We start from the raw sequence: 27058 nt of genomic DNA, 5'->3' as shown, positions 1-27058 counted from the left end.
GCTGGATTTAGAAAAGCCAGAGGAATCAGAGATCAAATTGCCAATGTTCGCTGGATCATAGAGAAAACAATGGAATTCCAGAAAAACTTATACTTCTATTTCATTGACTATGCTAAAGTCTTTGATTGTGTGCACCATAACAAACTGTGGGAAATTCTTAAAGAGATGGGAATAGCAGACCACCTTACCTGTCTTCTGAGAAACATGTATGCAAATCAAGAAGCAACAGTTAGAACTGGACATGGAACAATGGACTGGTTCCAAATTGGGAAGTACATCAAGGCTGTATGTTGTCACCCTGCTTATTTAACTTTTTTGTAGAGTACATCATGCAAAGTGCCAGGCTGGGTGACTCACAAAATGGAATCAAGATTGGCAGGATAAATATCAACAACCTCAGATATGCAGATGATACCACTCTAGCGGCAGAAAGTGAAGAGGAACTAAAGAGCCTCTTGATGAGGGTGAAAGAGGAGAGTGGAAAACGCTGTCCAGTAGTCATGTAGTATGGATGTGAGAGTTGGACCATAAAGAAGGCTGAATGCCAAAGAATTGATGCTTTTGAACTGTGGTGTTCGAGAAGACCCTTGAGAGTCCTTTGGAGGTCAAAGAGATCAAACCAGTCCATCCTAAAGGAAATCAACCCTGAATATTCATTGGAAGGACTTTTGCTGAAGCTCTAATACTTTGGCCACTTGATGCAAAGAGCTGACTCATTGGAAAAGTCCCTGATTCTGGAAAAGATTGAGGGCAGGAGGAGAATGGGGTGACAGAAGATGAGATGCTTGGATGACATCACTAACACAATGGACATGAATTTGAGCAAACTCAGGGACATAGAGAAGGACAGGGAAGACGGGTGTGCTGCATTCCATTGGGTCGCAAAGAATCAGACACAACTTATCCATTGAACAACAACAACAAATAAGCATACCTGAAATAAATGATTAATAGGAAATCTTAGCAAAGTGATAGAAGACGTGAAGAAAAACCAAATGGAAATTTTAGAACTAAAAGAAATAAAATAACTGATATATAAACTCAGTAATGAGTTCAACATCAGAAGGAACAAGGCAGAGGAAAGAGTCAATGAACTTGAATAAAACAATAGAAATTATAGAGAGGAAATAGACTTGAAGAAATGAACAGACTCAGGGATATGTGGAACTATATCAAATGACCCTGATATCACATTTTTAGATAATGATATTTTTAAGCAGATGAAGGTAACAAAATTACTCATACAAAAAATGGCAAAAAGTTTCCTAAATCTGGCAAAAAATGGGAGGTTGGTGAGGTCCAACAGGTTCAAGAAGCTGAGTGAAACTCAACCACAAAAACAGCCAAAGAAATTGATTCCAAGAGACATCACAGTTAACCTTACAACAACTAAAGACAAAATCCTAAAAGTTGCCAGGGAAATGATGTATCACTTAGAGGAGAAAACTAGAGTGCAAATGGCAGTAGTGTGTTTCTCACCAGAGCTCTGGAAGCCAGAAGGAAGGGGCAGAAGATTTAGGTGGTGAAAGAAAAAAAAAAAAAAAAAAAATGAACTATCAACTCTGAATCTTATACCCAGAGAAATATCCTTTAAGAATGAAAGGAAACTTTAGACATTCTCAGATGAAAAATAATTCAGAATATACTGCCAGCAGATCTACCAGAGAAGGACAGCTAAGGAAGAGTGCAGACTACCTGCATTCTGGCAGAGATACAGTCATTGCCAAAGCCAACATGGAGCTCCACTTCTCCCACCTCCTTCCCCGTAGGCAGCAGCAGACCTAAGGTAAGGATGTATCCAGACTCCTCCCCAGACAGCACTGTAAACAGAATGAAAATGATCACAGAATTCTTGAAATATCAGTAAGGAAGAAAGTCTGCAGAAAAGAGAAAATAAATCAGTTAAGCCTAGGACTTCCCTTCTCCTTGATTTTTCTGAATTGTATTTGTTAATTCAAGTAAAAATTATAATATTGTCTAATGTGATTGTTAATGAATATAGAAGAACTATTTAAAACATCTATATTACAAATAGGGATGAGCGAAAGGACCTTCAGTTCAGTTCAGTTGCTCAGTCGTGTCCGGCTCTTTGTGACCCCATGAATCACAGCATGCCAGGGCTCCCTGTCCATCACCAACTCCAAGAGTTTACCCAAACTCATGTCCATCGAGTCAGTGATGCCATCCAGCCATCTTATCCTCTGTCGTCCCCTTCTCCTCCTGCCCCCTATCCCTCCCAGCATCAAAGTCTTTTCCAATGAGTCAACTCTTTGCATGAGGTGGCCAAAGTATTGGAGTTTCAGCTTCTAAATCAGTCCTTCCAATGAACATGCAGGTCTGATCTCCTTTGGGATGGACTGGTTGGATCTCTTTGCAGTCCAAGGGACTCTCAAGAGTCTTCTCCAACACCACAGTTCAAAAGCATCAATTCTTTGGTGATCAGCTTTCTTTACAGTCCAACTCTCACATCCATACATGATTACTGGGAAAATAATAGTCTTGTCTATGATCCATAGATGGATCTTTGTTGGCAAAGTAATGTCTCTGTTTTTTAATATGCTGTCTAGGTTGGTCATAACTTTCGTTCCAAGGAGTAGGTGTATTTTAATTTCTTGGCTACAGTCACCATCTGTAGTGATTTTGGAGCCCCCCAAAATAAAGTCTGAAACTGTTTCTACTGTTCCCCATCTATTTCCCATGAAGTGGTGGGACCGGATGCCATGATCTTAGTTTTCTGAATGTTGAGCTTTACGCCGACTTGTTCACTCTCCTCTTTCACTTTCATCAAGAGGCTCTTTAGTTCTTCACTTTCTGCCATAAGGGTGGTGTCATCTGCATATCTGAGGTCATTGATATTTCTCCTGGCTATCTTGATTCCAGCTTGTGCTTATTCCAGCCCAGCATTTCTCGTGATGTACTCTGCATATAAGTAAAATAAGCAGAGTGACAACATGCAGCCCTGATGTACTCCTTTTCCTATTTGGATCCACTCTGTTGTTCCATGTCCAGTTCTAACTGTTGCTTCCTGACCTGCATACAGGTTTCTCAAGAGGCAGGTCAGGTGGTCTAGTATTCCCACCTCTTTCAGAATTTTCCACAGTTTATTGTGATCCATACAGTCAAAGGCTTTGGCATAGTCAATAAAGCAGAATTCACAGTTTCTTCAAGCACCCACATAGCATATCCCAAGATAGACCAAATCTTGGCAATAGAACAAATGGCAACAAATTTAAAATGTTTGAAATCAAATAGAGAATGTTCTATGACCACAATGCAATCAAACTAGAAATCAACAGCAGAAAGGCAAAGTGAAAACATTCAAACACTTGGAAACTAGACAACATACTTCTACATAATCCACAGGTCAAAGTCTTATGGAAAAAAAATAGAATAAAGCATTAAAATTTGTGAATGAGATAAAGGAGTGCTGAAAGGGAAATTTGTAGCACTAGATGAAGAATGAAGAAAAGTCTCAAATCAGTAAACTAAGCTCTCATCACAAGAGATTAGAAAACAAAGAGCAAAATAAACGCAAATAAGAAAAGGAAGGAAATAAAAGACAGAAATTAATGAAATTTAAAACAGCGAATCAATGAACAAAAATTTGGTTCTTTGAAAAGACCAATAAACCTTATAAATCTCTAGCAAGAATGACAGAAAATAAAAGAGAGAAGGCATAATACTATCTGAAATGAAACAGAAGGTACCACTGCAGACTCTGTAGACATCAAAAGGATAAGAAAGGAATATTACAAAATATTATAAAGGATAATAAAGGAATATTTAAGTGGACCAATTCCTTGAGAAGTATGAGCAAGAATAAGTCACTCAATATGTAGTAAATAATATGAATAGCCCTATTATTGTTTTAAAAATGAAATTGAATTCATTATGTAAATCGTCCCCAGAAAAGAAATCTTTAACCCATATGGTTTCACAGAATTCTACCAAATGCTCAAAAAAGAATTAAAGTCAATTTTATACAATTTTTTTCCAGAAAATTCAAGAGGACAGAACACTTATTAATTCATCCTGTGAAGCCATTATTACCCTCATAACAAAACCAGAGAAAAATATTGATAGCACCAAAAAAAAAAGCAAAACAATATCCCTCATGAATATGGATACATACTTCCTTAAAACTATATTAGCAGACATAATTCAACACTATGTAAAAAACATGACATTTAATTATATTTAATACCATGACCAAGTGGGATTATTCCAGTGATGCTGGTAGAGTATTTGAAAATCAATCAATGTAATCTACCACATTAACAAAGGAAAGGAGAAAAATCATGTAATCACAGCAATGGAAGCATCGAATGCATCTTTTGTGCATGTTTAAAACTTTTAAAACAGGAATAGAAGGTTTCTTCAACTTGATAAAGAAATGTCTTTTCAAAAATACCTACAGTAACATTCCATATAGTGGTGAAAGGAATTCAAGATAAGAGAAACACTAAGATGAGATAGGCTGTCTGACAGTTGGTCAACTTAGTGAGAAGATGACCTGGGGAAGAGGAGTGAGTGGGAGCCAGGAGGTGATTAGCCCCAGAAATTCCCCCTTGTCTTTGTTTTCTTAATTGAAGCATTCATCCAACTTCTGTTTCAGAGGGAGGAAAGTATATTTCACCCAGTGAATGTTTAAGTTCCTAAAGAGTAAATAACTGTTACAGCTTTTGAAATTTCATATGAAATTATCAGAGTCATGAGAAAAGTGCTAATATAAAAATTAAAGTCAAATTAATTATGACTTCTGGTTGCAAAGCAGAAGGCTTTGCTCTGGGCCATGCTCTGCTGAAGGCCAGTGGGCTGCCAGATCCCTCCCACCTCACCCCACCCCCACCTGCTGGACTGGCCTTTCCCCCCAGCATCCCACAGGCTGGGTTACAGAGGAGAAAGCAGGGCAGTTCCTCCTCTACCATGAGCATTTTCCACCAGGAAAGGTCATGGAGTTACTCCTTTCCTCAAATTCAGTCCCATGACCATGGAAAAAGTAAATCACAAGAAGATCTTGTTCCCTGTTCAAGCTGGCATCTCAGAAGAGATCTCTGGCATTGTGACATTTTAGTTCAGCAAACTCTCAGATTGGTGACAACATAGGACCAATTCCCTCTCCTTTAGTATCAGATAAGCTTAGGTTTTCTAGCTCTTCTTTCCCAAATGCATTTCCTCAGACTTCCCTGGTACCCAGAAGAAGGGAGAAAGAGACACAAAGAGAAGAGAAAGGGAGACAGAGAGAGTGGAATGTAAATAGAAGTATAGGAAAGTTCTAATTGGTTTTTTGAAGATTAGGTAAGTGATGGGACAAATAAAGATATCGATTTCCACTTCTGCTAAGCAAGGACCACCACTTAACTTATGCCATAACTAGACAGCCCGCAATGTTGTTTGGGACTTAGAAGTCAAACCCCACCCCCCACCACAGATCCCTTGGCAGGAGCTTTCCAAAGAGCTGTGTTTTGGCAACAGCTGCTATGGAGGAAGGCTCTTATTTTTACACCACTGGGGCTGAAACACCAGCATCTCCCTGAACTTCCTAGAAACGGTACATAGTAATACGTGGAAGTGTTCCCATCCCACAAGTTTCCTTAATAAATTTCCTTAAGATTAACAGCAGTGTTATAGTTTTAATGTCCTAACTTTAATGGTTCTGGGAAAGAGGATCTTTGAGACTATCCCCCATGCTATGAGACTGCACCTGTATACTAGGAATATCTAGCAAGACTCTGTCTGCTCCTTCATGTCATGTCCTTAAATGTAAGGCCAGACTCTATAAAGCTCTTAGAGGAAAACATGGGAAGTATACTCTGACATAAATCACAGCAAGATCCTCTCTGACCCACCTCCTAGAATAATGTAAATAAATAAAAAAAAAAACAAATGGGACCTAATTAAACTTAAGTTTTTGCACAACAAAGGAAGCAATAAATAAGATTAAAAGACAAGTCTCAGAAAGGGAAAAAAAATATTGCAAATAAGGCAACTGACAAAGGATTAGTCCCCAAAATATATAAGCAGCTCAAACAGCTTAATATCAGAAAAACAAACAGCCTAATCAAAATTGAGGAGAAGATCTAAACAGACATTTCACCAAAGAAGACATGCAGATGGCCAACAAACATGAAAAGATGTGAACATCAGTATTAGAGAAATGCAAATCAAAACTATAAAAAGGTATCACCTTATACCAATCAGAATGGTCATCATCAAAAAAATCAACAAACAATAAATGCTAGAGAGGATGTGGAGAAAAGGGAACTCTCCTGCACTGCTGGTGGGAATGTAAACTGATACAGACATTATGGAGAATACTCTGGAGATTCCTTAAAAAACTAGGAATAAAACTACCATGTGCTTGCATGCATGCATGCTAAGTCTCTTCAGTTGTGTCCAACTCTGTAGCCCAGATAGAGTTGACTGTAGCCCACCAGGCTCCCCTACCCATGGGATTCTCCAGGCAAAAATACTGGAGTGGGTTGCCATACCCTCCTCCAGGGGATCTTCCCCATAGAGGGATCGAACCCTAGTCTCTTATATCTCAAGCACTGGTAGGTGGATTCTTTAACATTAGCACCATCTGGGAAGCAAAATTACCATATGACCAGCAACAGCACTACTGGGCCTATACCCTGAAAATACCATGATTCTAAAAGACATATGTACCCCAATGTTCACTTCAGCACTATTTACAATAGCAAAGACATGGAAGCAACTTAGATGTCCACTGACAAATGAATGGCTAAAGAAGTGTGGTATGTATATGCAATGGAATATTACTCAGCCATAAAAAGGAACAGATTTGACTCAGTTGTAGTGAGGTGGATGAACTTAGAGCCTGTTATACAGAGTGAAGTATGTCAGAAAGAGAAAAATATCACATATTAACACATATATATGGAATCTAGGTAAATGATACTGATGTACCTATTTGCAGGGAAGGAATGGAGACACAAGGGAATTCAAAGAAAACCCTACTTCTGTTTCATTGAACATGCTAATGCCTTTGACTCTATGAACCACAACGAACTGGAAAATTCTTAAAGAGATGGAAATACCAGACCACCTTACATGTACCCTGAGAAACCTGTGTGCAAGACAAGAGGCAACAATTAGAACCTTACATGGAACAACTCACTGCTTCAAAACTGAAAAAAGAGTTTGACAAGGTTGTATATTGTCACCTGTTCAACTTACATGTAGAGTACATGATGTGAAATGCGGGGCTGGATGACTAACAAGCTGGAATCAATATTGCTGGGAGAAATATCAATAACCTCAGAGATACAGATGACACCACCTTTATGGTAGAAAGCAAAGAGAAACTAAAAAGCCTCTTGATGAAGGTGAAAGAGGAGAGTGAAAAAGCTGGCTTAAAACTCAACATTCAAAAGACTAATATCACGGCATTTGGTCCCATCACTTCATGGCAAATAGATGGTGAAAAAGTAGAAGCAGTGATGAATTTTATTTTCTTGGGCTCCAGAATCACTGTGGATTGTGACTGCAGCAATATACTCTAGAGAGCATATTAAAAAGCAAAGACATTACTTAGCCTACAGTGGTCCATATAGTCAAAGCTATGGTTTTTCTAGTAGTCATGTACAGGTATGAGAGTTGGATCATAAAGAAGGCTGAGTGCCAAAGAACTGATGCTTTCAAATTGTGATGCAAGAGTCCCTTGGATACAATGAGATCAAACCAGTCAGTACTAAAGTAAATCAACCCTCAATTGGAAGGACTGATGCTGAAACTGAAACTCCAATGCTTTGGCTACTTGATATGAAGAGCCAACTCATTGGAAAAGTCCCTGATGCTGGGAAAGATTGAAGGCAGTAGGCAAAGGGGACAACAGAGAGTGAGATGGTTGGATGGCATCACCAACTCAATGGACATGAGTCTGAGCAAGCTCCAGGAGATGGTGAAGGACAGGGAAGACTGGCATGCTGCAATTCATAGGGTTGCAAGGAGTCAGACATGACTTAGTGACTGAATAAACACAACAATGGAGATAAGTCCAAATGGAGAATGGACTTAGGTGGTCTTAGGTGGGGAAGAAGAGGGTAGGATGAATTGAGAGAATAGCAATGACATATATGCACTATTATGTGTAAAATGGATAGCTAGGGGGAAGTTGCTGTATAACACTAGAAGCCAGCCTGGCATCTGTGATGACCTACAGGATTGAAAAAGGGAGAGGGGAGGGAGGCTAATGAGCGAGGGGATATACATACAAACACGTATATATATATATATATGCAGAGAGAGAGAGAGAGAGAGAGAGAGTTATGGCTGATTCATGTTGTACAGCAGAAGCCAGCACAAATTTTAAAGCAATTTTCCTCATACTAAAAATTCATTTAAAAAATTACTTTAGCAAACTCATGAGGACATGGAGAAACAGAGGGACATCCAGGCCTCAACCTGATCCAGTCCATGGAAAGTGATATTCAAGCATAAAAGATACTCACAAAAGAGAAAGAGGATCTAGAGCTCACTTAGAGGTTATTCCCCAACAAGGCAGAAATAATTTTCCCTTTGGTTTGCTGATGTTGGTAAGAGGATTTTAGAATTCTTAGCCTTCAGCTCTTTTTCACTTAACAACTGTTCTTGTTTCTGCACAGTTCAATGTAAAGGGAGCTATCAAAATCACTTCTGTGCCTTCTCAAAACAGGTCAAATCCTCTATAGCATCATCATGGAAGGAGTTACTGTTCCATAGTGTATTAAAAATTCATCCCTCTGCTGATAAAAGGTGCATGGATCTCACATACGTAAATTTTCTAACTGCAACAACCCTTAACTTTTCCAGTTTTCCCCATTTTCTTTTATTCAGCCAAGTGATCTTCAGGTAATAAACACACAGCAAACAGCAAGTCTTTTGAGATTAGAAAATACTGGAATTTCCCTGGGGCTATTTCCTAATTTATGTTTAGCTCGCCCATTAATTGCCATGAGATTTGCAGTCAGATTCATTTCTGGATCTTGATGTTTAAGCATCATTATTGCTGTGCCTCCTAATATTGTCAAGACAAAGTACTGGTGAGGACAATAGGTTTACTGGTGATGTCAAGTGACTGAGCAATGTTTGCTGCTGCTGCTGCTAAGTCGCTTCAGTTGTGTCCGACTCTGTGTGACCCCATAGACGGCAGCCCTCTAGGCTCCTCCATCCCTGGGATTCTCCAGACAAGAACACTGGAGCAATGTTTAAGTCAGTATTAACTTTTGGTGGTGGTTTAGTCGCTAAAGTTGTATCTGACTCTTGCAACCCCATGGACTGCGTAGCCTGCCAGGCTCCTCTGTCAATGGAATTTTCCAGGCATGAATACTGGAGTGGGTTGCCATTATTAACTTGCTCAGTGGTAAAGAATCTGCCTGCCAATGCAGAAGATGCAAATGATGTGAGTTTGATCCCTGGGTTGGGAAGATCCCCTGGAGAAGGAAACTGCATCCCACTTCAGTATTCTTTCCTGGGAAATCCCATGGATAGAAGATCCTGGTGGGCTACAGTCCATGGGGTCAACTTAGCAACTAAGCATGCACACACAAGATTTCTTCAGCTGAGAACATTTTATCAAATTTATGTGTAGGGCCAGATGGGCTTCAGAAGATTCTAATGTCCAAAACAGTCTACAATGAACAAACTTCAGAGCTCCCTGTTTGATCTTCATGCCAGGAAATCCTGCCTATAAATGATTCAGTAAAGCTGGTAAAGTTTTCCATGGATTTGACTGAATTGCAGCCCAGGGAACCCTGTGACGAGGAAAGACAGCATCTCAGAGGATGGAGGAGGGAAAAGGGCAGACCAGAAGTGAGCAAAGCATGTCAGCTACAAATTGTGTTCACATGCAACATGAACTTGTGAACACACGTCCAACTTGGCAGATGTATAAAGATTGGATATTAAATATGTGTTCCTGAAACATCTTACTGAAATGATGATTTAAGTGACTTTGATTTAAAATTAGACTTTTTAAGAATTTTTTAAACATTTCCAATACTATCTACTGAAAACCAAATGCAGCTTCTTGGTGACTGTGTTCTGCACCAACTGAAGTCTTGTATTTCTGAATGTTACCTCAAAAAGTAATCTTTAAAAAAAAAAAGCAATCTTTTCTCCACCTCTTTGCCTTGCAACAATTGAAGCAGCTGGGGGCTGGCACACACTTTATTAGTGATTTAAAATACACCCTTGGAAACTAAGCTGGCTTTTTTTGCCCATCCAGGTGGGAAGCATGTTCCAGCAAATGGGAACAACACTTAAGAAAGTTCTCAAACAGATAATGCTTTAAGAGCTCTACTTCAACAGATCTTCTACCAGCCATCTCGGCAACAAAAGACCAGGGTAGCCTGGTAAGAGAACTAAGCCTTCCATATAAAGACAAAGATAAAACAGTTCAAGCAGCCAAGATTCGACATCTTTAAAAATGCCTTTTCAATCTTTAACTTTCGTCTGCTTGGTTGTCTAGCAACCATGTGCCGAAAAGAAACTCCACCCAAAACAAAGTGAAACAATGCAGACACTTAGCTTCAGGAGTGTGTGCGTGTGTGTATTAAGATTCTCAGGGAGCAAAGATAGAAACTCGCTTTCAGACAATTAAAACAGAAAAAGTTCTGACTGTAGATAGCAGGAAAGGAAGTCTGGAGTGAGGAAAAAGCAACTCGAAAATGCGTAATGTAGGATGAGGGTATAGTTTCCACACACCGGGCTAAAGCAAGGTTTACTCTCTTAAGTAATAAAAATAAACCATTAAGCTCAGCCCAGCACTGTCAGGAAGTATAAAACAGTTCTTGAAATTTTGCAGTGACTATACAACAGCTTTTCATAAACTCTGTTTCCTGATCTTCATTAAATGTTCACATCAAGTTGCCATGGGGCAATTAGCTTGCCTCCTGAAATCAATAAAAAATCAACAATTTGGAAATAGTTGTCCAGTAAAATAGTTCAATAATTATTCTCTCATCGTGTTGTGGCCAAGCAGTTCCAGTGTAAATGCAGACCAGATGAGAGTCTGCTCCTCAAGAGGGGAGCTTTCAGCAATGGGCAGTTTGCAGAGAAAGCTGCATATCAAGACACACTGCAGCATGAATGCAGTCCTGGCATGACTTGGAGTGGGGCCCAGGGCTTGGGGCAAACACAGGCTGGAAGTGGCATTCAAGCCAGTGTCTGGCTGTCTGGAGTACTGCTTATGCACCTCAGAGAGACTCAGTCCAAAGTGTGGAGACCTAAAATAAATAATAGACCCAACAGATATAAAATTAGGCACCCTACACTCAGCATTTGGTCCCCAGACAGGAACAAACCAAGATTATCCTCCTAGGTTACATATATCTGCAAGAGAAAAAAAAATATGTGTATGTCTAGTCTGTGGGTATGTATCTACATCTATGTGTATGTCAACATTATAAAGAGTATATCTGAGATTAGGATTCATTCATTTCAGCATTACTTCCACAAATACTCCAAACTGAATTGCTTGCAAGAAACCTTCAAAGTTCTCTCCCAAAAAATAAAATGAGCTTACTAAACAGATGACCTTCCTAAGACATCTTGCTACAGAAAAGGGGTCAAGACAAAGTTCATTCTTTGCTGAAGGAACTCAGTTCCTTTTGCTTTTTCTAGCCAGAGTCCATTCACTTCAGCACCTTATTTGAAGCCAACCACAGCATTACAAATGCCAATATTCATTAAATGAAATGTCAAATACCAGCTTGGGAAGCTTTGTATCACCCTCTAAGCTCAGTGGTGCTGTACAGTGAACTGTCTTAGAACTTACAAAAAAAAAAAAAAATCAAGCATCATTTTTAGTATAAACAAGTGGTTCAAATGTATGACATCTATTTGCTGCCTTCAAAGGGAAAACTTTTAATTCAGATACTTGGCAATAAGATCACACGGGATCAACTCCATGGACTGACTTAAGTGTTAGACTTTTTAAAAGTACGTTAAAGGCTTGCACCTGCTCCCCCATCCACATAGATGTACTGACACGTATTTGACTAAACTGACTACCTACATGCCCAAGCAAGCAAGCTGAGCAGATTTTACAAGATAAGTAACCAAGTGTTTTCATGTCTGAGGGTGGCTAGAACACAAAATTGCCAGTCATCTTGTGGGGGAAAAGAATGCCTTTGAAAAAAATACATAGGGCATCATTTCAGATAAAATGTATCTAAATGCCTTCCTGTATATAGGTTTGGTTGTTTTGTTTTTCTTTTAAGTGCTGCTTCTTAATGAGGGGCCTAAACTTGGTCTTTCTGCTGTTGTGACAGAGAACTCTTAGAATCTATACCTGGGAACATGTTGGAAATGTAGAATCTTGGGCCCTACCCCAGGCTGAGGGAAACAAAACTGATGTAACATGATCCCAAGGGGTCTGTAGATCCATCAAGGCTGCATTCTCCTGGAAGTGATACTGGTGATTCCCATGCACAATAAAATCTAAGAAGTTTTATTTAGAGCATCATTTGTTAGGTAGAAGTTCACTTTGAAATTTGCAGGGCAGGGAGATAGTCAGAAAATTCTGCCCTGGAGAATACCATAAGGGTATAATTTATGCCAGTGGGGTGGAGGCAAGAGGAAAAGCAATTTACTGAGTGAAGTAGACCTGCATTTATTCTCCATCTCATCTCACCTCACCCTACGTGCCCCCTGCAAAAAAGTAAGCAGAAAATGAACAGAATAGTTCCAGAGCAGTCCTACTTCTTTGTGATTGCCCATCTATGTCACACTTATTTCTACATTTAAATTGTTCTTTACTGCAAGGTTGTTTTCCTTTTGTCTTATTATAGATTGGGGGGCTGTAGCATCTCACATTCAGTGAATCGATATCTTAACATTAATATGATTTAAGAATAGAAATACACTATTTTAAAAAGTGCTTTGATTTTCACAAATGATTATTTCACTTCTGATAAAAAACTAAGGAAAAAAAAAAAAAGGAACATTTAGATTATCCATAATGATGTAGCCTGTTACACAGACCAGACTGATAGATAATCTCTCAATTCTTCACTTCTTGAGATACAATATAAAACAGGAAATGGAGTAGAAGTTATGGAAAACATGGAAGCATAGAGAAATCTGTAAACCACTAATCTTCCTCCCCAGTTTTGAAGGCAAAACATGAACAGAGCTATCTGGACCTGCCATACAAGTTAAAACCATGCCAGGGAAGCAGACACAGCCCAGACAAGCACAAAACCAGATGACACAACTTAATCAATTTTGAAAGGTAATCTCCCCAAATTCAGAAACTTACATTTTTTGAAAGCCAATTCTAAAAGGATTCAAAGGTTCCTACAGAATAGAGACTGAAAACTGAAAACTGAAAACATTCAGTGTCACAGGGTTAGTTATGACATTTCTTTTTTTCTCAGAATGAAGAATGTGAGCCAAAATGTCTGTAGGAATGTAGAATATATGTAAGAATATTCTGTTTCTCTACTGAACTGCCAAGAGGGTCAGAGTCCTCAACTATCACAAAATCTCAGGAACTAAACTGAAAATACCATCATCTACCTATATGTAATACTTGGCACATATATCTTTGTGTGTATATTTATATATTACATATATGTCTATATATATTTACACATATATTTGTGTATATATTTATATGTATTTACACATTTGCATATATATTCACACACATACATATTTACATATATTGCACATATATATGTCTATATATATTTACACATATATATTATGCAAGAGAACACACTTGAGAATCATTTTCACTATGAAATTCAGAACCAATTAAGCAGAGGTATAAAAAGGGATGAAACTGCCAAATGTATGGAAATTCTTGGGCTATATACTTTTGCACTGTCATCTGGAGTATTTGGAAATGACAAAACATGGATTACTATTTTTCAAGATGTTAAGACTGTGCAGCCTGCCCCTCACGTCCACAGCAAGAGAGGAAGAAGAGTGTGAGGGACAGAGATGATATTGCCTTCTATTGAGTGCAAGAGCAATAGGATAGGGATAAAAAGAAACTAAAAGATTTTAAAAGTGGAAGGAGTAAAAGATAACTTGTAGCAGTTGTTCTAAAAAAACATGATCTACATAATCTCAAAGCTTGTTTCCCAGGTGGCTCAATGGTAAAGAATTCACCTGTCAATGAAGGAGACACAGATGATGTGGGTTTGATCCATGAGTTGAGAAGTTCCCCTGAAGAAGGAAATGGCAACCCCTTCCAGTATTCTTGCCTGGGAGATCCCATGAACAGAGGAGCCTGGTGGGCTACAGTCCATGGGGTCACAAAAGAGTAGGACATGACTTAGGGGCTAAACAACAACAACAAAAATACTACTTTTCTTTAAAAAAAAAAAAAATCTGCCTATATAATCTCAAAACACAGGGTCAAACCTATCATACCCAAAACATAATCCAAAATGTAACATGCTCATCACAGGTTAATTCCTGAGAAGAATCTGATGATGGCAGTGTTTCTTTACTAATATACTCTTTTGTTTGGCCAATCCCAAGGCAGGGCTACGAAAGGAAATTAGAACAAGACCTTATCAATCACAGTAGGACCAGAGGTGACACAAAGTCCTAGAAATTGACCTTAAAATACTTCAAGTAAAATTATGAGGTGTGGTGGGAGCCTTAGCCATATAAGCATACCCATCCAACCCTTACTGGGGTCTGATTTCAACCCAGAACACAGAACCCCTGTCCTTTGTAAATGTTCATTCTGAGTGGCCTAATTTGACTTCATTTTGCTTGGGCTTCAGTCCAGTTGGCAGATGACCTTGTAGAAGCTGATCTTAGACACTTTCCCTTTCTAATTTTTTGGCATCATTGCCTCAGTTGCATGGGATATCATCTCTGAAACTTTATCTTGGGTTCCCCAGGTTTTGCCTATTTTGTAGCATTGGTTTTCTCTTAAATCATCCTGCTCCAAAGAAGTGCATGTACAATACTAAAGCACTGATCAGTTCCTAAGAATTAGCCCATGACCTGCTTGCAAATTTCCAACAGCTCCTTGCCTCTTCCTACCTCCCTCCAAAATGAGTAGCCTCAGAAGCAAAAATGTAAGCAAATGTAAGGAAACTTTGTGAACACTGTACACATGCACCGTTTCTCTTGCAGGTTGGTCTTTATAGAATGAAATGAAAGAACTTTGATGTTTATTGTCTGAAATAGGTTTAACATTTGGAGAAATGTGTTTAAACACATAGCCTTAGAAAGAAAAACAAGCTGATGGAACAGAGAACTGGGGTAGGCAGAAAACAACTTTGCTGTGTGGGGGGCAAAGTTAGAAAATTGAGTCCTTCTGAGCATAAAGAGCTCCCAGGTGAGGTAAAAGTGAAATACAAATTGATTTCCAACTCTTCACGAGGGCCACTAGATATCAATTTTAAATATACATGATCACAATATCAATAATGAAGAAATCTTATATTTTATTTAATACTTTGGCCAGTCCAGCTCCTTTGAAGGGGTCACTAGTTTAGGAAAGAACAACAAACCATCATTTACTTTCCTGTAGCTTCATCGTTTTCCTAATTATTTCTATTGGTCTTGCTTTACTCTTTCTGCAAATTAAGGGTTAGGGGAAGGGTTTCTATATTAGGTCAGTAATATCTGGTTCTTATCCAAATATTCCACCTAATAAGGATGTAAATTCTCACGGACTGGACAACCACTCTGCAACATTCCTGAGAACTGAATAATATAATAATCTTGAAAGTCAGCAGAGTGGATTATCCACTTTTTTTTTTTTCCTGGACTTGAACTTGTGACCTTAACAGTAGCACTGCAAAAAAAAGCAAATGTGCTAAGCACTTTGCCAGAGTAACCTTCCATGTAGACTTTTCATCTTAAATACACACAAATGAAAAACAACTACAATTTTTGGAAAATTATGTACAAACCCAATACTTCCTTTGATTACATATAAATACAAATTAGCTATTTTTCCTAAAAAGTGGTTATAATAGTAAATAAATACAAAATAAATCTGACCATTATACTTCATGTGCTGGGGCTGAACCCATATAAAATGTACAACTAAATACATTTTAAAATCTTTAAGGAATAATTCTCTGATTAAAATATTTGTTTTCCCAACTTCTTTTCGTAGATATAAATATATTTTCAAAATAGCTGTGTTTTTTTTTTCTCCATTCCATTCCATAAATAAAGTCTTCATTGGGAAATATTAAAGTGTCAACTTGATTTTTTTGCTGTTTTTCTAATATATATATATATATATTTATATTTTATTTTGCTGTGCTAACGACACCCACAACCCTCGACAACCATGTCCTGATAGTTCTTTAATACCACCTTCTCATTCTCATCAAGGTACAGCATGGAGATGGCGCTGAGCTCTGTTGGGACACAGCATGCCTTGGGAATCTTAGAGTTAACTGAGTTGACCAAAGTTTGGACAATGGCATGATTCGTGGAGTTCAGGTGATCAGCCAGGGGAAAAGGGCACTCCCCGTGGCAGTAAAAGGCATGATACCCAGGCGGCGCAACGATCCAGTCATTCCACCCCACATCACTGAAGTCCACATATAAAGGGTGTCTCTTACAGCTGGACTTGAGGCGTTTCCGCTGTTTGTGTTTTGCTTGCCGCTTTTCTCTTCTGTGGAGAGGGTGTCCTTTCCCATCGTGGCCAAAAGTGACAAGCAAGGGCCTTATCTGTGACCAGCTGTGCTCATCTTGGTGCAAAGACCTGCTAATCCGCACATGCCTCTTGGAGGCCCCATGGCTGTCCTCTGGGTGGGCTACCTCCACCACGAACCCGTGGTTGGTGAGCCCCTGGGCGGTCCACCTCATCACGGCGGGGGTGACATCGAAGCTCTCCCACCTACTGGCATTCTGAGTCACCAACCTGGTGTCCAAAAGTCTGGTCACAGGGAACTTGGAGTTAGCTGTGGCAGGTTTTATAATTTCATAAATATTAATTCGGTGATGGAAACTGCTATTGTTTTCCAAAGCTTCGGGCATATGTTTCCGAAAGACCTGAAGTTCTGCTGAGGTGATAAACTCCTCAGTGGGGATAGAAGTTAAATTAAAGAAGAATCGCCGGGTTGTTTTCCCACTCATTTCCGGCAGTTCTTCCAAAGATTCTAATTTGATATGAAAAAGTGGAAAAAAAGAAAAAGTGTTCAGTAAGGCAAGTAAGACAGTCTGATTGTATATAAGGATTTATAAACATCACTTCAGGGTTTGATTCAACCCATGTAACGTCTGCAACCAGAAAATTACAATTTCCCCTTTAGATAAAAAAACGATCCTCCCTTTTCCATACATTTATGTCAATATACACACCAAGAAACAAAATTTCACAATTCATTGTCATTTTTTTTTTTTAATCTAATATGTGAATACTGCTTCCAGGTGGCTATAATAATGGGGGGAATGGTGAAGCATTTCTTTGGAATTCACAGACTTTAGGGCAAAAAAAAAAAAGTCAGCACTGTAGTTAGTAGAGGCCTAATGAGTGAGGATTTGAGGAAATTATTGCATTTCTTAAAAAGAAAAAGGCTTTAATGTCAATCCCTTAAGCGGTATTCTAAAACATTACTCTGCAATTTAGATGATTTACAAATCTCGATATACAGATTTCAGTTTCCTAATTAAAGACTTTGAAACTCAACATCAACGATGACATTTTGCAAAGTACACCCTACTATTTTACTCAAAAGTCAAGAAACAAAGGCATTTACAAGGGATCTGCTTCTTTGGAAACGTAAGGGTGGAACTAGGACACTGTAGTAATTAAGGCTGGACAATTTCAAGAGAAGTTAACTTCCCAACTTTGTCTGTTCTCTAACCTCCTTATGACCTCAAAAATAAAAATCTCACTTTAGATGTTTTTGGGGAAAAAATGATTCTCTTCTATTTATAATTCATTTATCTTAAAACAAAACAAAACAAACAAACACCCAATAATAGGCTACAGGATACAGACAAACCTCCTGCTAAATTTATGAAAATCCACAGAAATGTCGTTATGATATTCATGATGTAAGAGATAATCTAAATACAGAATAATCATTTTGTATCTAATATCATTATTTTAAAATAGTCATTTAAGTGGGCTATATGTAGAAAATTCTTCCTGATTTAAAATTCTAGAATTTCAATTTTAAGTACTGCTTTTTGAACAAACAATGTAACATAGCACCTTGAATGTTTAGTCTGCAATTCATAGAAAGTACACATTATTATTAAATTAATAGTGAATAGCACTGGAATTTTGAGATATTTGGGTTTACTTTCTTCTAGCTTTACCACATCCTGTCATTTCACTGTCACCAAATTTTACCTGCTTCATTCAGGATCCAACCTGAGTGCCAGCAAAATCAATTTAGCCATAGTTCCATGTCATCACCGTAAGAGGAAATCATTTTTCATTAATTTTATGGTTGTATTTCTCCTAAGCCAAATAGCTATTCATTGTTCACAAAATCTAGATATCTTAGCAAAGAATAATCAGATCATTTCCTCAAAGGTTCTACCTTATAAACCTTCATCATCAAAGCAACAGTCATTACTGCAAGCTAAGGTCAACAGGGGTGGTTTACACTAAATTATGGAGGAATGTTTTAATGGTATGCTTGGAAACTTTAACCTTCTTGCAAATCACCTAGGACACCTTAACTCTTCAAATGCTGATTCTGATTCAACTGGTGAGTCTGGGGTGGGGCCTGAGATTCAGTATTTCCAGCAGCTCCCAGGGGAGGGAATGCTGGAAGCTGGGGGAACTGCCCTTTGAGCCTAAAGGTTTTAAAGAATGCTTTTCATGTTCAAGTACAAGTTGCCAGAAACAAAGTGCCTTTTTTGTTAAATAATATAAAGATGAACAGAAGAACCATTAGTGTTGGCCAAGGAGTTAAGAGTTGAAGCCATGGATGAGTAGATCTAAAGCCCCTCTCCTTAGACGTAGACTAACCCACACTTGCTTCTGGACTGCGGTGCTGGAGAAGACTCTTGAGAGTCCGTGGACTGCAAGGAGATCCAACCAGCCCATTCTGAAGGAGATCAGCCCTGGGATTTCTTTGGAAGGAATGATGCTAAAGCTGAAGCTCCAGTACTCTGGCCACCTCATGCGAAGAGTTGACTCATTGGAAAAGACTCTGATGCTGGGAGGGATTGGGGGCAGGAGGAGAAGGGGACGACAGAGGATGAGATGGCTGGATGGCATCACTGACTCGATGCATGTGAGTCTGAGTGAACTCCAGGAGTTGGTGATGGACAGGGAGGCCTGGCGTGCTGCGATTCATGGGGTCGCAAAGAGTCGGACACGACTGAGCAACTGAACTGAACTGAACCCACACCTGCAGGGCTACCTTTGGGAGAGCTCTAAACTCTGCTGCCTGGCTAATGGTACTTCAGACCAGGCACTATTTTAAAATAACCCTCCCACCAATCAACGAGAGCCTTCCTCCAATATCAAGGATTGTGTTTATCCCCCTGCAATTCAGGAGCCCTCTGATGTTTCCACTTTCTGCAGAGAAGCTACCAGAGAAAACAGCAGTGATGTAAAAATCAGCAGTGTCCTCTAGACACAATGACCCAAAGCCAGACCTGGCCCCAAGGAACTGACTTCGCTGATCTCAGAACACATAAGAGTTTCTTGCTCTTCTTAAAGAGGGGAAGGAAAGGCACATTATCCGGGGCCTTTGTGGAACAGCTGTATTGACAAACAAGCCCAGAGAAATATCACACACAGCCAGGAAGAAGATGAACAATCTCTCAGGTAAGCATGAGAAACAAGTAAATGAAGCAAGGAGGATGGGTATAAAAGAGGCATTAAATAGAACAATAATGAATGTATGCTCAGTCATATCCAGCTCTTTGCATCCCCATGAACTGTAGTCTACCAGGCTCCTCTGCCCATGGGATTCCCCAGATGAGAATACTGAAGTGGATTGCCATTTCCTCCTCCAGGGGACCTTGCCAACCAAGGGATCCAACTGGTGTCTCCTGCATTGGCAGGCAGATTCTTTACCTTGAGCTACCTGGGAAGCCCAAATAGAACAATAACCCTCCAAAAGACCGATGTATTACTGAATTATATAAAACTCCCACAATTCAACTGGATTTAACCTATTAAAAGGTAATATCAGGTGCTCCAAAATCTCATTGGAGGTATTAATAAGTGGCAAAAGACTCACTTAGCAAAGGAAAAAACTTATACTATTAATTATCTAGTAATGTGAAGATCTTTCTCCAATTTTGCAGCTTCATCTCAGTCAACCTAATCCCTACCGGACCACTGCTGCTGCTGCTAAGTCACTTCAGTCGTGTCTGACTCTGTGCGACCCCATAGACGGCAGCCCACCAGGCTCCCCCATCCCTGGGATTCTCCAGGCAAGAACACTGGAGTGGGTTGCCATTTCCTTCTCCAACCGGACCACTATCCCTTCTTAATTCAAAGGCCTCTACAACAAGGCCCTTGGCTACAGACTCTGGTCACAGAGATACATCAGAAGGTCACAGGAATTCCCAAACCCAGGAAAACTGACCAAAGTTAGGGTACCCTCTTCTTTTGATCTGCAAGGGAACATGATTTTTTTCTAGAAGGTAGAAAAATATCTGAACTTTTTTAAATGAAGTAAAGTTACAAATCATCACATCAAGCCTGGGGATTCTGAAAATAACGGAGCACTTACCTAAGAAGGCAATGTACATTTCTCTGAGGTATATGTAAATAATCTTTATTGGATAAGCTGCACTTGCCAAGGGATCTGAGGATTCCAGACTATTTTAGATGTGAGTCCCTGAACTTCTAAATTCTTAATCAAATAAATGGAGCTATGGCTGCAAAAATGTGGGAAAGTAAGAGACAATAAGGTAAAAATGACATTCAACCTCTCTCCCAAAAGCAAAGTTCTAACTTAATCATCTACACTGTCAATTATTCATCTATATCAAAATAATCCAAAGATAAGACTGAATTCCCACAGCTAGCCTAGGCTCATTTTGACTTCCTCTTCCCTAGACCAGGGAAGAATATGAATTACCAGGGTAATATGAATTACCTTATGACAGATCAATTAGAGAGAAACTGTTACTAGCTCCATTTTGTAAATGAAATAAGTGGAGCTCAGAGAGGTTATGTGACTTTCCTACGGTCACAGTGCATAGCTATGCAGTTGAGCCTAATGTAGGCCCCAGGTTTCTGGCCACTAGATGGCACCATCTAACATGGGGGAGGAGTCAAAAACTCAAGCAAAAGTCAAAACCAACAGAGGCAGATTTATATTTAATACAAATATATCCACAGAGTGAGTTCTGTCCCAGTTAAATGAATAGAAATGATGAAGGAAGCAGACAGAACTAAATAAGTAGAAAAGTAAAGTGGCAGGCGCTGGGACATGCAGATCTTGTTTGGAACCACTGATATTCTGTGGCTGTCTTTTTCTCCTACAGTATGATGAGTTTTAGCAAAAAGTGAGTTGTCATTACGTTTTGAGAATTTTGCAACAATCTTTGAATAAAAAATGTCCATTAAGAAAACAACAATGAAAACCTGCAAATGTTCTAGCTAGTCAGTAAGGTTGGAAGTTATTGCCCTGAAATAAAATCAAAGTAGTGGAGAATAAAAAAAATCATGTCCAAAATATAAAATAATGATTAGAGAATATATATATATATATATATATATATATATATATATAGAGAGAGAGAGAGAGAGAGAGAGAGAGAGAGAGAGAGAGAGAGAAAGGGAGAAAATTAATGCGTCAAGGAGAAAAAAAGATTAAATACAAAAGGTTCAAATGAGTCAGTTAAAAATTGAAGACAACAAAGGAGATGGCAGCTAAAAGAGAGAACATAGTCACATTCACTAACTCTGATTTGGCCTCTGCACACCCTTAACTCCAACACCTGTGGAATGATCCAGGGTCCTCTTATTATAAGTTGCCTACCTGGTGAAAGATACAAAAGGTCAAGTCTTTAAAAAAAAGGACAAAATAGCTCAATGAGGAGGGATCAACAGGGAACAGAGAAGAACCACTCAAAAAGAAGCAGCATGTAAAATATTAGTGCAAGAACTCTCTGGGCACCAAAGGCTCCATCTATGAGCATTTCCCAACAGAATGCCTGTTCCACATAAAGGGGGCCTTTCCTATTCACACTGAAATACCTGGGGACACCTGGGAAGCATCTCCAGGTGAACACTGGTTTGGTGGGTATATGTGCCCAAATCCTTTGGTTGTACTGGGAATTTGTGTTCAAACTGGGAATCAGTGTTCCTTCACAGGGCAGTAGTTGTTTCCTGAACTTTCCTTTTAATTGGGTATTTTCAGGAAAATTACATTTGTAGAAAGAAGGTTAATCTTTAATTCAAAGCTTTAGTCATAGAGGCAAATAATTCAGTTATTTCAGGCAAAAAGAAAACTGTGTCTTCAGAGTCTGGAGAGCAAGCATGTGGTCCTTCCATATTCCAATCTGACAGGAAAGAATAAAGATTTTTTGCAGGGCCAATGAAGTCAACCAGTTTCAATGTGCTTTTAACTATAAGCAAAGCATAGAATATTTTCCAGTTAAAAGAAGTGATTTTTTATCCTCAGTGGCAGTTCTGAAAGGCCTATGAGACTGAAGTACTTTTTAACAACTTTGAAAAAAGAAAATGTTTTGCAGTACTTGGGCTCTCCCAAATAAAAGCCACTGTAGAAAGTACTAGAGAAAGCTTAATAGGAGAAATGATAACTGATCATGTCTGTGTCTGAGCACCTATGATGCGGATCTATTATCTTCTCACACTGGTTGAAAGAATGCCACCATGATATTTCTTGTCTTGTATTTCAGCAAATCACCCAGATCCTGCCCACAAATAAAACCAACAGGTAATTCTTGTAATCAGATCCTTTGGTTCTTTAATAAATAAACACCTATGAAGACTCTAGGAACCAAATTCTGCTCTTAAACCCTAAGCCTTAATCACATGTTTATTAAAAGACTTTTTAGTGTCACGCATGGATGTTTTATAAACAAGAATATTTACAAAAACCAAATTCTGGGTTATACAAAAATGAACTGGTCTTCAAAAGAAGGGCAATTTGTAGCATACTGATTATATGCTAGTCATAACAAGAAAAGAAATGGGTTTGTTAAAATTTGGGGCAAACATTACATAGCTTTTTTCTATCATCTAATTGCATTAAAATCTGAAGTTATTACAAATTGATTTTAAGCAAGTTGGTAACTTCTGTACTATTTGGCACATAACACTTAACATGTTTAAAGACATAAATTCTGACTTATAAGCTCAAGTATGCTATTTAAGTTAAAATAATGCACTATATTAAGTTTGCTTGTTTAGATTTGGTCAAGGCACTTCAAGAGGAAGGAGAAATATGGAGACTTCACTGATGGGATCGTCATGCAACTGAGTATTTTTAGGTGTCAAATGTTTTAAATGATCTATCTTCTTTTTAAGTTCCAAGAGACACACAGTACCTTCTTGGCCTTAAAAATAAAGAATGATTTCCTTGCTATATCTCCAGGAGAGGTAGCCAAAATAGCAATTTGTATTACTTTTCTATCCAGAAAAACAAATCTAATCAGCATCAGTTGGGAATGATGAGCTGGACCTATAATCACTCCAAGGTGGTGATGATAGAATGGACATGAACAAAAACATTTCTACATGACAACAGACAACTTGTGCTTTCAGAAGATGAAACATGAAGGAGTAACATGAGACCTTTCTTCCTTCCAAACCTAATTTCTGCTAGCAGAGAGCGTCTCACTTAGAAACGAACTGATTATCAATTCAATGTCCCCTTCATTAGGTATAGCTGCCTTGATGAAGTAATGTAATCTGCCTTTACAACCCCTTCCCACTATCAACTGCTGTTCTCCCAGTGTAAGTCTTCCACACTGGGAGAAAACGCCTGGCTGTGACACTACTGATTTGCTTATATCAGAGCACAGATTTCCACTTGAAACCAACCACCTCGGCAGGGCAAGGTAAGAAAAAGGGAACTATATCCTAGTTCTCCAATATTCTACAAGTGGCTGCTCTGTGATATACAACTTTGGATCCTCCTCTAGAACTTGAAGGAACCTGGGCTCTGTTTAGAATGTGTTAAGCCAAAGGAGCATTTAAAAGTGTAAAAAAAGAATTGCAGTGGAACGTATTTTTGAGTAATTGCCCTAAGAACTTGGGTATAACAGATCTCAAAAGTTGCTCTAAGACATTTCAAATCCACTAGATGCCTTTCTGATGAAACAAGCAGAAATACCCTACCTTAGAAAAACCACATCCAGTATCATAAAAGAAAAAAAAAAATCACATTTCAATGCACTAAAAGGAAAACAAGCAGCTAGCTGCTGCAAAAGCTTTCATCTGAAGGCTAGCCTTGTCTCTGTTAGGAAGTTCATCTCAGATTTAAGCAGAAGACAAGAAAGTCATTGTGGAAACAGTAAGATTGATTGGGGAATTGATCTCCCACGAGGATTAGATAGGGATTTGAAATCTTCCAAACCAGGCCCAGATCTACTGTAAATTAGAAAGACTTTGGGGCCCTGGGCTTTGATTTTTCAATACTATCTCTGAAAATTTTGCCCTTGGCGCTGTCATGCCTTAAACCCTGGCTTAAGCAAGAGAAGCAGATTTATAGAGCAAAGGCTTCCAAACAGACATGAAGAGATCCCAATCTGCCCCCCTCCTTCTCATTCTTCTCCTAAGGAATTCTTACACGTTTCGCAGTCTAGGGGCATGCCTTTTGCCCTCGTCTTCCCCCATCATTTGATTTCTCTCCAGTTCCTGGAGGAGGAGTCGCTCTTCTGGCTCCAAGCCAGGAAAAGAGTGCCGATTTACCGAAAGGGAATCCCTGGCTCTCCCGCCACACAGGCAGTGCGTGAAAGCCAGGTTCTGAAAGGTTCTTACAAACAGGGAAATGTCTGCAGCGCCCGGGCCAAGCTGCCCTGCCAGGGATGCCTGCAGTCTGCCCACGGCGGGGCGCTTTGCCGTACGACTCCCCGCCCCAGTCTCCGCCCCCAAGCTCCGGCCCCGCGCCTCACCTTCGTGGTGAAAGCTGCGCACTGTGTTGGCGAGGCTGGCTGCCCTCTCCAGCCGGTGGTCCGGGGCGGGCGCACCGGGTTGGCCCGAGTGCTGGCGGTACAAGTCCAGCATGTAGGGGGGCACCACGGCGTCCCTGCTGGGGGTGGGTCTCTGCTTCAGGCCGAACATGCTGAGCAGCCGCAACTCGAACTCGCTCAGGACTTCGTCCGAAGGCTGGGATGAGGAGCGGCCAGCAGACGCCGCGAACTTCCTCCGGCCCAGCTCGGGAATGAGACCGGCCGCGCCGCCCAGGAGGACCTGGGGAAGCAGCAACGCTAGAAGACAGCGGGTCCCGGCCACCATGGTCGACCTGCGGACAGGGCCGACATTAGTCACGGAGTTTCCCGCCCAGCCCTCACCCCTTCCGCCCCCGCGGGCTCCCGCTCCGTCCATTTGCCGCCTCCTCCAGGGTGCCCACCTGGCTGACAACACTCGCGGGGATACTTAAGAGGAGCTGAAGCTCAAACGTTTGGGAGAATGGAAAAACACCTAGTTCCTGAGCCTGATGGCTTTTCCCCGCTCCCATCCCATTCTCAACCCGTCAAGATTTGCCCCCCACCCCACCCCACCCCACCCCACTCCACCCCACCCCACCCCACGCTGCGTCAGTGACTGTCACTTTTTTTTTTCCTGCGACACTCACGCTGACAACTGTATAGGGAACCTGGGAAAACCACCGCTTAGTCTCACATTCCTGCGTACCCTAACCTAACCCAAACACACAGCGCTCACTTGCATATAAACACTCACAAATGGTGCATGTGACTTCCTTACAGGCACTGTATAGAACTTCCTGATACACACAGGGTCTGTAACTTCCAGAGCCAGTAAACTCAAGGACACAACTTCCGAAATCACTCGCAACCTGTGACCCGAACCTAACCTCAGAAATGTCAGGGCAGGCCACTCCATCCCCCCTCCCCTCGCCCCCTCCTATGCAGTAAATATACACAAGTATCTTCCTATTAGGTAGATGGCTAATATCTATTAATTCACGTGTCAGTTCAAGGTGGCACGAAATAACTGCCCCCTTGCATTCCTGGTAAAAAAGAAAACAAAACAACAACAACAACAACAAAAACCAGAGAGAATCCCAACGTATAATATTTTCCTAAATGGGAAAATATCTCTGAGTAGAGAGAGCAGTTCTCCGGGAGAAACTTCAAGTTAAAACGGCAGGACGTATAGGTTGGCAGCTAACGGGTGAAATCCACGGGCCACCCTCTAGAAGGGACTTCTTTAACTTAAAAAAAAAAAAAAATCATCCATGTGTTAACAGCCCTAATAAAATCCCGAAGAGGGGGAGGGAGGAGGGGCGGAAGAGTGCGAGCCAGGAGGGCAAAGCCTAAGGTCGCCAGGGGCGGTAGGATGTGGGTATCCCCTCAGCGGCTCGGTGCACGTGGACCTGTTCTGTTTACGTCCCGCCAGGCCTGGCCCCGGGAGGGGCTCAGCTGCTGCGGCCGCGGGAGACCCGCGCCCACCCCCAGCCCCGGCCCACGTTGTCACCTTTAGGAGACCGCAGACCGTCTAAGAAGCACGCGGGGACACGTCCATTGAAAGAGTCTCCACATGGAAAAAGCTCTGGCTGAAGGACCTGGCGCGGGGACCCGGTTCCCTTCCTTCGCCTCTTCCTTCTCCCGGGTGCCGGCCAGGCAGTCCCTCCCAGCACGCAGGGAACGGCGTCTCGGGTCGGGCCCGGCGGAGAAGTGGCAGGGGCGGCGGGGTTCGCAGGCGGTGAGGCTGGTCCGCTGGGGCAGAGGCACCGGGGCGAAGTGGAGAGCGCAAGTTATTTTCCCTGCAAGTTCAAGAAGTCTCCAGCCAAGTGCTGACACACAACAGCGGGCAGGGGGAGGAGTGCAGAGCAGGGAAGGGAAGGGAGAAAGGAAAAGCTGGTGCTGTCGTCGTCCTTAGGAACCAGCGCCCGCGGGACGCGTGGCCCCGCGCCGGGCCGGCTCCGGGACTCTCGGGACGAGGGTTGGGCGCTCGGCGCTAACTCCGCCGCGGCCC

The 27058-nt window shown here is 40.7% G+C and overlaps 1 protein-coding gene across 1 annotated transcript; it reads right to left on the bottom strand.

Moving 5' to 3' along the window:
* Positions 1-16254: 16254 nt before the first annotated feature.
* On the bottom strand, positions 16255-26800 carry BMP2 (bone morphogenetic protein 2). The gene is made up of 3 exons (XM_052651141.1): positions 26558-26800; positions 25012-25361; positions 16255-17099 (listed from the first exon to the last, which is right to left on the bottom strand). The coding sequence occupies exons 2-3, from the start codon at positions 25352-25354 to the stop codon at positions 16255-16257; spliced, it is 1188 nt and encodes a 395-aa protein (XP_052507101.1). The 5' UTR covers positions 25355-25361; positions 26558-26800.
* Between the last annotated feature and the right edge of the window lie 258 nt (positions 26801-27058).

The sequence above is a fragment of the Budorcas taxicolor genome, chromosome 13 (genome assembly GCF_023091745.1).
Source record: "Budorcas taxicolor isolate Tak-1 chromosome 13, Takin1.1, whole genome shotgun sequence".
NCBI classification, from domain to species: Eukaryota; Metazoa; Chordata; class Mammalia; order Artiodactyla; family Bovidae; genus Budorcas; species Budorcas taxicolor.
Note: the sequence above shows the minus strand (reverse complement) of the source record. Positions and strands in the feature narration are given on the sequence as shown.